The 13,216-nt window shown below is 41.9% G+C and overlaps 1 protein-coding gene across 2 annotated transcripts in view; it reads right to left on the bottom strand.

Annotated features, from left to right (window-relative positions):
• The window catches only part of APBB1IP (amyloid beta precursor protein binding family B member 1 interacting protein), a 75,085-nt gene that overhangs the window by 21,444 nt on the left and 40,425 nt on the right, over positions 1-13,216 (bottom strand). For both annotated transcript variants that reach the window (XM_075419562.1, XM_075419563.1), the window contains exons 8-10: positions 8,557-8,631; positions 7,078-7,221; positions 5,619-5,729 (exon numbers count right to left, since the gene is read on the bottom strand). In XM_075419562.1, coding sequence (XP_075275677.1) covers positions 5,619-5,729; positions 7,078-7,221; positions 8,557-8,631 — 330 coding nt within the window. The remainder of the gene's footprint in view (positions 1-5,618; positions 5,730-7,077; positions 7,222-8,556; positions 8,632-13,216) is intronic.

The raw sequence follows: 13,216 nt of genomic DNA, 5'->3' as shown, positions 1-13,216 counted from the left end.
GAGAGATTTTTGTTCCCCCACTGTTCCTCTCCCAGGAGCAGCCAGCGTTCTCCGCAGGGTGGTGGGGAGAGCCATGCTGCTGCCCTCTCCCACCTCCTCTGCCTGGAACGGAGGGACAGATCCGATTTTGACAGATGCAGGTTTGAGCAAGGGTCTTCTTTTACACTTGGCTGCCCTTTCCTTTCCTCTTTTCTGCATATGGCGGACTCTATCAAGAAAAGACTGACTTTATCTGATGTCAAAGTGAAGAGTGGGATCTTTAAATTTTTGTAAGCGTTACATTTAGGCTGAGTAGAAAATAGGAAGAATCTGCATGTTTACAAGAGCAGACACCCCCGAAGCATTTATTTTATTCAGAGGCTCTATTCTGAATATGTTGAGGGTTCTTTGTGTTGTTTTTTGTTTTTTAAATGTGGGACTTCCTTTGAGGGAGGAATGCTTGTTTAGTGCTGGTATAGAACAATTCAATTTAAGAAGCTTATAGCTCAGCACAGACCAAGTAGCTACTGGGAAATAAAATAGTTCTTGCCCCAAAGCCTATGGATTCCTGAAAGCCAGCTCCACTGGGGCCTCTGTGCCAGGCTGCACTCTCATCCTCTGGACCCAGCCACGTCGGTTCTGGTTTGCTGCACAGGGACAGCGAAAGGTGACCCTGCTGTCCGACATCGACCAGCCAGCTGTGCTCTTTGCCGTTGGTCCCAGCTGGGCTTTCTGCTGCCTGAAAGGAGCTGATATGAGGAAGCAGATGCTTTGTTCAGTTACTGCAGTTGTCTCCTGAATCACCCTGAAAGGAAAGTCCTGAATAAGCTCAGCAAAGTGTTCTCTCTTTTGCTGGTAGACACTGTGATGTGCTTTTGAACTGTTTCTGGCACACCACCTTTTCCCCCATTATCTCCTCAGTGTCTTGATGGTTAACAAGTAAGCAAATAACTCTGTATTTTTGTGCGGAGCTACAGTATATACAATGGGGTGCCGATGTAATGGGAAGAAATGATCGGCAAGGAGCACTCACAACGCATCATGCTTCTCTAGCTGTAAAAGCAACATTCTCCAGGATGGATCCTGCAGACCAGAATATTTATATTTGAGCTAATTTAAAATAGCTAGTCTAGGTGCAGCTCCAACATCACAGGCTGCAAAGCCTACTCCAGCTTCCCATCCCAGTGGGATGGGGAGGAGAAGGGACAAGAAGTAAAACTCATGGGTTGAGATAAAGACTGTTTAATGAGACTACAAAAGAAATACTACTACTACTAATGATAATAATAATGATACTAATGAGCATTCAAAACAAACTACATACAATACAATTTTCTCACCACCCAACAACCGATCCACGGCCAGTTCCCAAGCAGTGATCGCAGAACACCAAATTTGCAGATTTTTCATGAAACTCCCAGCAAAGTTCAAACTCCCGGACAAGAGAGGATTTGAACTCCCAGAAAAGCTGAAAAGCCGATATCCCACTGCCCACTACCCGCCCCGGCCAACCCCCATCCACAAACTGAGCACGACGTCTATGATATGGAATATTTCTGTTGGCCAGCTTGGCTGGCTGTCTGGCAGTGCTCCCTCCCAGCTCCCGCACAAACCTGTTCATTAGCTGAATATGGGAAACTGGAAAAAATCCTTGAACTCACAGCAACAACTAAGAACATCAGTGTGGTCAACATTCTTCTTGTACTAAAGCCAAAACACAGCAGCTACTGGGAGGAAAATCAGCTCCATCCCAGCCAAAACCAGGACACTAAGTATCAAAGCAACCTGCCCACGATGTGGATGATCTTTTTGTTGCCGCACTAACACCAGTACCCAAGTCAGCACAATCTATGTAACTCAGGTACGACCGCTGAAGCTGAAACTGAAAAGAAACAGGACAGAGGGAGCTGCCAGCTCCTGGTGACTGGATGCATGTTAGCTGGGATAGGCACTAGGACCAGAGGCTCAGTGTCTCTGCGAGCCCCTCACTTGACCGTAGCCTAAGAGACAAAACTGGAGAAAAAGCCCAGATCCCATTTAGAGCGCAAGGTGAAGCAACATTCAAAGAAATGTCATGAAGACTTTGGGGCAAAAGCCCATATAGTTCAGGGCAGTGTCAGACAACCTAAGAAATCTCATTGATCTAGCTAAAACCAAGTCACCAAGGTTGTGACTAACATTAGTTATAGGGTTCCTCCTTCCTGTGAGTTCTTGGCAAGCCTGGCACCGAGATGCAAAAATGGCAGGAAAGCTCTGCTCATTCTTATAATATCTCTTGAGGGCTCTTCCCTACATAACAACACACTGTAAAGATGACCAAGGTTGGGAGGAGGCAAAAAGAAATGTTTTTTCTCCCTGCTAATATGAAACAGGACCTTTGGAGGCAAGTACAAATGTTACTGGTTTTAGCCTAGTTATGTGTTTAGAAGGCTAATCATTCAAATAGGGACTGGAGGAAAAGAAGGCATGCTTCCTTCAAGCACGAGGCCATATTCAACTCCAAATCAGCCCACCTCACTGGCCATTTGCTGCCATTTGAACGAACAAAGGGCATTTCCCCTGTTCTTGAAGTAAGGATGCCAACTAGCTAAACCAGTCAGAAATAAACACAGTATTTTTTCAACTCAGTGCTCAAAGCTAGGAAATCATGTCTCGTTCTGAATTCAGCAAGATTTTCCACCTAGCACAGAAGCAAGATACTGCTGAAGCTGCGAAGTCCTGGCACTATAAAATGCAAGCTGGTCTCTTGCCCCTGAGCTGGGCAGTTTCTTTTGTTAAGTTTGAAACACAGCAGAGCAAGTAACTTGGCTGACGACTGCTCACTGTTCTGACACAGCAGTTCCTAAGGGGGTCCTCAGAAAGCAATAATTCTTTAAAAAAATGTAACAGTGTCCTATTATTCAAAAACTTTCAAAGTGGCATTACAGCTTGCTGGAGCTAATATGGGCTGCAGACTAACCTATTTTCCAAAATGTGAAAATCTCCTTTGTTTTACAGCCATCCTCAGCGAACAGCTACCATGGACTATGGCTGCTACTCTTCCAAATACTTTCCCCTATTTGCTTTAAAGACAGATAAGCTTCTCCTGCAGCCAACACAAACAAGTAACTGGAAGAGAACCTCTGCAGAGCTCTGTCCCGAGGCACACACAGGGGAATGGAAGAGCTGTGAAGACACAGCAGTGCAGCCTTTGCTATGGAGAAACTTCCACCTGGCTTGGACTGAGCTGGGCATCCAAATTCCTTCAAAATTACTAGGTTACTAGTACAAAAAAGACATATGTTTACCTGTTTATTGCCTTTTGCTCACTGCACCTGTCTGCAAAAGTACTGTCATTTCATCTTGAGGACTTTATTCTCAAAATACGGCAGGATGAGAAATATCTCAAGGATGATGGTTTGTTTTCCTTCCACATCTCAGGGCAAGTGTCTCCCAGCAAGAGAGATACTTTCTTGTGAGAGACTTCCATATAAAACCATACATGAACAAAATGTGACTAAGTGTAACAAATGGCTCTGTGTTCTTGTCCACAACCTTTTGTGCCACCAAGCATCTCATCAGAGACAAACATGTAACTTTGCTCTTTCCCTCACCCCACAGATCTCAAGATGTATTACATCCTCAGCTCCAACATCCAAAGCTAAGAGAGGGATACAACAGAACTCCTCTCAGCTGCATGCCTTCAAAAAGGTATATACAGAATTCAAATTAATGTACAGAAATTATAATAAATATTAAATTCTTCATTGCCTCACCCTCAGAAAGCCACCCTAAGTAGGAGCCTTCTACTTTTGAAACAACAGCAGATTTCAAGATACCAATACTCGCCCACAATTCCTGACCAACTCCAGCCACTGCAAGAGACCGCTGTTGAAGGAAGCCAGGTCTGAAACTGAGCAGGTCAGGAATCTACCAAATGCTGATTTGTGGGAATTAAAATGAAGAATAATCACTGTAACATAATCTATTCATCACTAAGTAGTGTTACACGGATATAATGATCATATCAATATGATGTTTATTATAGTATACCACAAACATATTTTAGAAGAATCAAAGCAAACAGTTTTGCTAAGTAGGTTTCATACATTTATAAGCCTATGACACACAAAGCTTTCCCTAGTGAGCTTTTGATCTTGCTCTTCACATTTCACATTGAGGGTACAATGCTAACATCACACATCCAATTAAGTTTTTTAGTCGAGTTGTGACTTTTTTTATGTAAGTTCTTATTTACAGCATACCTCTTTTCACAAAAGATGGCAGTAAGTCCAGAAGGCTTTCCTAATCCTTGTGAACAGTTAAACACATTGCTACATACACTTCAAAAATCATGCTTTTATTTTCATTTGAACCGAATGTGAATAACTGTTACTAGTCAGATACTTCTTTGACCAGTCACCTGTTTAGAAAATCAATTTCCCCTTATTTTTTAAATCAGCTTCCCTTTTCCTTTTTTTGTTTTTCATTAGAAGTTGTGTTTTTCAGAAACAATGCTTACCTGCTAACTTCTGAAGCCTCACCCTTGTTTCTCAGAAAAGGATAAAGTGGGTTTTGCAGATGATTTTGTGGAGAACCATAGGTATTAAAACTGCTCATCTGTGTTAATTAAATACATCTGCTTCAGAAAATAAGTCTGGGTCTATAAACCACTTCTGCCTGGCCATGTGTAAACTAGACTAGCAGACATTTTGAAACTGAATAAAAAAGTGCTGTAAGTGTGCAGCTACAGCCAGAAATGTGGTATTATAAGTGACCTCTGATTTGAATGTTTCCCATATCTTTTTTCTGAGATGGCAAGATACTATGTTTTCTAATACTTTGTTTGCACTGCAGACCTTTAAATTGAGAAGCAGCAACAAGATTATCTTCTGTTTTGTACGCAGTAATCCCTCTGGATTCTAAATCTGTATTACTGACAGACAGCAAGGAAGACCTAATTACTGCAACCTCAAAGCTTCATTTCTGCCATCTGAATTATGCAAAAACCATGGGCTTCTTTTCCTTTCCTGAGAGTATGCAGAATTCCCAGCCTATTTGCAGCCCTATAACCTGGAGAGGCAGCAATGAGATACTTATTTCAACTGCAAGCACTGATTTTCATGAGTGGGTGAACAATGTCTTTTGCCCTCCTGCCACAAATAGTTGTGCAATAAAATATGCCACTTGAGATGTCTATTCCTACAAGATTCTGCATCTCAGTTTAACAAACCATTCAACAGGTATGACTACACTGCAAACAAAAAGCAGACATACTTTTTAGCATATAGTCCATAGTGCTCATAACATGAACATTAGGGACTGCCAGTCTTCTCATCATACATCTGCCTTGTGTGCCATTTGTCCAGATGTGTCCAGTCACCTGAACAGTCAGTCACTGGAAGCATATTCAGCTTTGTTTTGAAGACAACTTTATAGATGCAGTGTAGACATACATCATAGGACTACCAGGACTACCTTAAAATTAAGGTTTTAAAGGGATGTTGCTGATCAACAATGAAGCAAAGAAGAAAATAGAGATGATTTTGCAGGAGGTATTCTACCTTATCATGGTCCCTGGAGCTTCAAGCTTCAACAAGTTCACATATCAAAAGAAACTGTGTAGGACGTTTGCAGCACTTATTTTTGTTCTACATTACCTTTAAGACAAAGCAGTGATCTGTAGGTGCCTTATATTTCACTTTGTGTTGAGAACCGTAATAGACATTCATATTCTCAAACTGAAGGAAGCATGCCAGATCCCGTGATGTCTACAAATGAAAACCAAGCACATCATTGTTAGAACAAATTGAATTTTGATGTGAAACTCATTAATATGACCTTTTTTAAAGTGTATGAATGCCTATGCTTTTTATTTTTTTAACTGTCATGAAGCTGACTGAAGAAAGATGAATTTTAAGTGTGTGCATTCTTAAACTAACAGTAGGAAGAGAGTCAGTACATATAAGGAATAATATATAACACATGAAGTGCCAAAGGTATGTCAGACTTCCTTGCTTTTTTATAACAAGTGAAAACATGATTATATGATGAATTTCAAAACAGCTGCAGCAGCTGACGATACTATTATCTGCCAACGGTTTGTTTCTGTACCTAAATGAAAGATCACTCTACCCACAACTGTATGACTGCAGCAAGGGGCATGTGCACCCTTCATACCACTCTGACATGAGATGAACTCTCAAAATTTAAGGGCTTTGACTGCTACCACTACAAGTTATCAATTTTACTTTTTTTTCCTTTGTAATTTAGTCAGGGAATAGCAGAACAGTTAAGTTTCACAGCATAAATCATAACAGTAAAGCTCCATCAGCAGCACTAAAATTTTCAGATATGAAGCATCAGCAGAGCTGTAAGGTGTAACAGAAGTGGTTTTCAGAAGACAAAAAAAACCAAAAACCACACCAGTCCCAGAAGCCACCATTCTACCTCATCACTGTGTAAATGAGAAGCCAGCTGCCCTTATGTGCAACATGTCCAGGACCCCTTTCTTTCTCCAGTGCTGGCAATTCAGACTCTATAAATATTTGTCAGTGCATTTGAGTTGATCAGATGGATCCTTCTGTCTCACTTCTTTCTACACAAAGGGCAGCCTTAAAAAGCCTTAAAAGGCACAACACATTCTCTAGGCAAAGATCACTGTAGGAAAAAATGTATAGAATTTCTGCATGCTGGTTACTGGCACAGAAAGTCAGTATCAAACAAAGCAAAATTCCACCTTTTTTGTGATAAGAAATTAGTTTACTTGAGAACTTTTAAAATATTCTTCCACAGGGAACCCATATAACAGTGAAGCATTTTGGCAGCCTAACACCAGCTGAAGGGTGCTATGCTGTTTTCCTTCCCCTACTGACTTCCGGAGGAGTGCTATTTCATTAAAGCTTTTATCTCTCCACAGAAATCAAAAGGACAGAAATGTGACAAGATTCAGCGACTACGTGGCAATATTTGAACAAGTGGTGTAGTCAAAGTTAAACCAGAAAAACCCCAACCCTCTCAGATGCACCAGACAGTGCTCTTAAAACGTCATCTTGAGAGTTCTTCACTTTTACCTCCATGAATTGTTTTACTGCTAAAAAGATTATTTGGCTTCCTGACCTTGGTTTTTCCTTTGGGTACATAATAAATTCCAGAAGCTCGTAGAAGAAAATAACGCCTCTTCCAGGACTTTTTTCCATCTTCTTTTAAATAAAGGGCCCCTTCAAGCTCTGGCACAATGACAGATGTCCCACAGAAGCTTTCCTGTGCAACAAGAATAATAACTTACAAAATAAATTGACTTAAGCACAACACTATCAATAAATAGCAGAAAAATGGTCCCTTGAAAAATAAAGACATTTCCCGTGACACTGAACATATAAACATGAGGAATGCAGTTACAGGGAGCTGAACACCTTAGGCAAAGGAAACCTTTCCAAGCTAATGTGGTAACTTGGCCATGCAAGTTGGGTGCTCACACTGGAGAAGAAGTGTTGCAAAACCTCCCCTCTTGAAAGAGTCAAGCAAAAACCTACAGAAGGTTTTCACTAAATATAGATTGCCAGTGAAGGCAATAAAACAGAATGGTTGGTATCGCTGCTGTTGGTTTTTCTCTGTTGCTGTATCTATACGTTCTGTAGAGAAATACTTCTGTAGACAGAATCTTAACAGATTTCTTAGAGCTCTAAAAACAGGTAAAGCAAAAATCCCCCTCAATCTCGGCTTTCGCTGTGAAATACATGCAAGCATTTACAACGCTGTTTAAACAAATATACTTCATTGTTTGCTTGAAGGACCTACTGTTGGGTAATTTTTAATGCCAACACACTTATCACTTAATGTTTTCATTCAGAATCTGCCAGGACTTCTGCTGGTTGACATCTGGTGCCTTCATGAGATGCACTCATTTTGAAATAGGAATCCTCAGTCACCTGGGAACAGCATTTCCTTTGTGCACTTCTACCGCAGTTGAAATGCTTGCCAGGAGATCTGTGATAATCTTCTCTTTCATATAGCTCTGGCTTTTTCTCTCTCTAACATACAACTCACAGAAAACTTCAGCAGGAAAGGCAAGAGGCTAAATGGACTTTCTGGGAAAGTGCAAAGGTTCTTATCCCATTGTAGTACAGCTAATAATTTGAGGTAGTGAGAAGTACCTCTACTTCTAACCCAAAAGATAATTATTTGCTACTGAACAACCTTACTAACAATATAAAGTCACAAGGGCTGGCCTAAGGGTGTGGTACAGCTGCTTCTTTTATTCATATTTGCATAACACTGCTTTTATTGTTATCATGGCATTACTGTTCATAGAAACACTAAGTAAAAATGTTCCATGGCACAGGGGCCTATAACAACAAAATAATTCTTCATTGTTTAACTTCTCTGATAGGAGATACAACCTACATTTTTACTGGTGAGCAGCACATGCAGAGGAAAATCCACACATTAAACCTTAGACACAAAGACAACAACCAGTACAGAACTTCCTGTTGTTACACATTTGCCCACAAAGAACTAAACTCTGTTGCTGCAGAGCAGATGCAGATAGTGGCAGAGTTTTGGTGACATTTGCATCAACCTAGAAAGTTGGCTTACCTCCAGTAAAGCCTCTTTGTTTTTATCATTCATTTCTTTGCTTTCCTTCTTCCCTTTGTTTGCCAGGTAGAAATCCTGATTAAGAGACAAAAGAAATTGATGTTCGTTATAAAGATAGCACTACAAGTAACTGGATCACTACAAATCCATTCAATAGTTAGTCTTTCAATATTGAGTACCCAAGCTAGCAGATGCAAGAGGCAGAAGCTTATGGACTCTTCTTATAGAAAACTTTAATCACAGCTGCCTGCTCATGAGTTTCAATTCTTTATTTTTAGTATAATTCAAAAGTAATACAAAATTACTTCTGCCTATGTATATACAGCCTCCCAAATTTTAAAAACACTGGCTTATGTTATTGGCTTTTTTTCTGGATCAATGGGTTTGATTATATCTTTCCAATTTTCACTGCTTCGTGTATTATTGCAGGCAGTAGAGAACATAACATTTAATTGCACACTGATATACAACGAATGCAATGCAGTATCAAAAGGCTAGAAAGCTTTTTTCCTAACAACCCAATCTGGTAATTTGCATGCTTCATATCTGGCACTCTGAAAATAATTAATCTCTTAATTTTTCATAAAAGTGCTTATATGCCAAAGCCTTTATCCAAAGTTACTATTTTCTACTATTAAACCCTGCTCACGCTCTGCAAAGTATATTTATACAATGGAGAAGGTATTCAAACATCTAGAAGAAATCAGAAGAAATGATCACCATGATACCTTGGCACATGTGCTCCAGTCTCCTGAAACAAAAGCCCACACTTTGAAATGACCCTCTGCTTCTGAGACAGAGGGTTGTGAGCTGCAGCCGCCCTCAGAGGACCCAGTGCTTGTCTGCCCCTGCAACAAGGCAGCACAGCAGCTCATGCACACCATTACCAGTAAAAACTAATTCACCCACTGTTAAACAGCAAAAACAATTTTGCGTCCATCTGCATTGTACAGACAGACAAGAGGACAGCACTTGGACATACGTGCGAATTCAGGCAGTGGGAAGGTAGCTCAGGAGCATGCTAGGACTGGTGTGTCAGAGGATGTGCAGTGGCTTTGCTCAAAAACAAGCATGGCCAGACAGCAGAGCCCGGCCGCCTGCAGACAGCAAGGCAGGTGGGCATGAAGAGGAATCTGATGACATTCAACAAGGGCAAGTGCATGGTCCTGCACCTGGGGAGGAACAACCCCATGCATCAGTACAGGCTCGTGGCGGACCTGCTGGAGAGCAGCTCTGCAGAAAGGGACTTGGGTGTGCTGGTGGATGACAAGTTGACCATGAGCCAGCAGTGTGCCCTGGTTGCCAAGAAGGCCAGCGGGATCCTGGGATGCATTAAGAGGAGTGTGGCCAGCAGGTCGAGGGAGGTTCTCCTTCCCCTCTACACTGCCCTAGTGAGGCCCCATCTGGAGTACTCTGTCCAATTCTGGGCTCCCCAGTTCAGGAAAGATGAGGAGCTACTGGAGACAGTCCAGCGGAGGGCTACAAGGATGGTGAGAGGACTGGAGCATCTCTCCTACAAGGAAAGGCTGAGGGAGCTGGGCTTGTTTAGCCTGGAGAAGGCTGCGAGGGGACCTTATAAATGCTTACAAATATCTGAAGGGTGGGTGTCAGGAGGATGGGGCCAAACTCTTTTCAGTGGTATGCAGCAATAGGACAAGGGACAACGGGCACAAACTGAAGCACAGGAAGTTCCGTCTGAACCTGAGGAAGAACTTCTTCCCTCTGAGGGTGACGGAGCCCTGGAACAGGCTGCCCAGGGAGGTTGTGGAGTCTCCTTCTCTGGAGATATTCAAGACCCGCCTGGACAAGGTCCTCTGCGGCCTGCTGTAGGTGATCCTGCTTCGGCAGGGGGGGTTGGACTGGATGACCCACAGAGGTCCCTTCCAAGCCCTACCATTCTGTGATGCTGTAATTATGAAGGAAGCAGGTAGATCCAGGAGCTACACCATGCGTCAAGTAGCATTGTTAGCCGTGGGCTTAAGGCCAGAATGCTAACACTCAAAGTTCTCATGTTTTATCATTTTCTGAACAAAAGTACATGTAGAAGAGGAGCTTGGGTTTGGAAAATACTTAATGCATGGGACAGTCTTACTGATTTCCACGGAATTAGTCAAAAAGCTAAGTTTGCAGAACAAAGGGCATAAAACAAACACCACTGTCTAGGAAATAGACAAAATCGTAAAAACCTGACAAATTTTGAAAGCTATCTACTTTAAAAATACTTCTAATTCTGTAACTCTTCCACAGTTCTGTAAGAAGAAAACTAAGACTTTATCTGACTTTTCATCTCTCTCCACCTCTAGACATGTAAATATGTAGCCACATACTCATAGTCTTGAGACATGAAGAACTCCACAATGACTAAACTGCAACACAAATGCAAACATTACCAAAAGACAAATGAGAAGTGTGTTAATGAAGGAACATGCTGTTGCCACAGTATAAAAAAGAAACAAACAAGCAGCAAATCTGCCCTGCCAGCATACCATGTTTACAGCAATGAGGTTTATCTGAAGTGAAACCCTGCTCTTCCACACAACCACATCTTCTTTTTCAAGCAGTGCTGTGAACAGCTGTCTGCCAGAACACAAGCCTCAGAGCAGACGGTTTTTGGAGGGGCACCAGGAGAGGAAGGGGAAGAGGTGTGGATGATCTCAAAAACAACTCTTTAAAAACTACTTTCTTAAAAATTCACATTTAACCAGACAGGGAACATCAGAAACACAGCCTCCTGAAATATGGCCTATGCTGATGCCATATCTGTGGTATGAACATAAGAAACTTGAACATTCAATACAACAGACTGTTCTGCTAGGAAATACAGCAATGCTCTTCTCTAGGATATGCAGCGGCACATAGCTGGGTCAGGACTGCTTGGGCACATCTTTAGTCCATGGATGAAGGTAAGCAAACACTAAGGATCACAGCTTCATGACCACATATGAAGACAGTATTCATAGTGGAGAAAACCCAAACCAGCTCAAAACAAAACCCCCTTAGAAATGTGTTCTCGGTACAACCCATACAGCGATGCCTGCTTAGGCAGTCCAGAACCATAGGTCTGACTGACTGACAATGTTCCACTCATCCCACTGGAAAAAAAGATACTGTTCTGAGCAGCTGCAGTCAAGTCCTCTGTACATGTGCAACAGCTTTTCTTGACAGGGAGCACTATCACAACACTACTGGCTTGATATTGGCACACCCACTTTTGCATTGATGAAGGTATGAAGAGAAAACTCAGAGGGTACTGTTAGGCTGGGTTTCGCCTCCAGACTTTGGGATGGATTTGGAAAGTAGAAGGACATGCAAGCTGTAAGTCTTCTTCTTCTACAGATCACTATAAAGACATAGTACAAGCCCTAAAATACACAATGAAGATTTATCAAGGTAAGTACACCTTATCACTACCTCAACAAGGTTTGGCTCATCAGCTTTACTACCGGTGGGGAGAGCATTCATCTGGCTCAGTCAGCCTTCAGTGCACTGATAATAAGAAAACAAAGCTCCTCTGATTACAACTGATGCACATTCAGGCATCTGGCATTTATTTAGCAGAAACACAGACCACCCAGTACTGACACAATCAATGGCAGAGAGAGAAAGTTTATAATGATATCCATGCTGGATCTCTAATGACACAGCTTTTTCATTAGGGAAACAGGGCTCTGTCACCTAAACCAATGTCACACAGATGTACACTGTCATCTTTCACCTACCAACACACAGGTCATTCATTACTGATTACCTCCTTTATGTCTCTGCCCTGAAATCTGGAAGTACACGGTATTTATTATTCATCAGTGGCTAAAAACCTGGGAAGCAGACTGTGCACTGTACTTGTTTTATCACTGTGTGGTCTCCTATTTTTGATCAGAAGCATTCATCCTATAGGAGGCAAACCACATGTGTCCACAAGAGGTCATTCCAAGTCCAGTAGTCAAAGGTCATGATAAAAGGCAAGCTCTTTCCTGTCTGAGGACACCACTGGGAAACGCATGTTTGGTTTGGGATGTCAGGTCATTAATGGGATAAGATGCGGCTACAGGGCAGCTCTCTGCATATGTCTACAGATTTGAGAATTAACTATTTTCTACATTCAAAAGACAATGTATTTCTCTTGATAGAGAGCTGACCTTACTTCACAGGTAACCTCTTGGGCTGATAACATAAGAAAGCAAACATAAAGGGTTATTTTAACAAACAAAACAAAGTATGCTGGCATACGTTGTTATTGGGTTTGCTTTGTTGACACCGTTTGGGTTATTTGCTGCAGAGATGAGCTGTCGAGAGTTTTTGCTGAATTACTCACTGTGCCCACACACCCCAGAGCAGCTGAAGCTGACACAAAGCCAGTTCCTCTCCCTTGCCGTTCTGCCTGACTCAGACTAATGCAGAGCCACAGTGGTGGTTTTGACATGTACTGCTAGCCAGGTATGACATCCTTAAGAGACATTATGCCAGCATTTCCCCCTGCGCTTATGCAAGACAGTGGCAAAACTAGCTGATGACCCATTTATGGCTTTACATTAGCAGGAAAATCCCATATGCACAAAAGAAAATCCTGTAAAGATTTTATAGCCAGCTTAAGGGAATTTTGTTCTTTGTACTGTAAAGTACCACTAGTCTATGCATAAAACATTTCCACTTAGGGATACAG

This window comes from Opisthocomus hoazin, chromosome 4, assembly GCF_030867145.1.
Source record: "Opisthocomus hoazin isolate bOpiHoa1 chromosome 4, bOpiHoa1.hap1, whole genome shotgun sequence".
NCBI classification, from domain to species: Eukaryota; Metazoa; Chordata; class Aves; order Opisthocomiformes; family Opisthocomidae; genus Opisthocomus; species Opisthocomus hoazin.
This window is presented reverse-complemented; position numbering and strand designations above follow the sequence as displayed.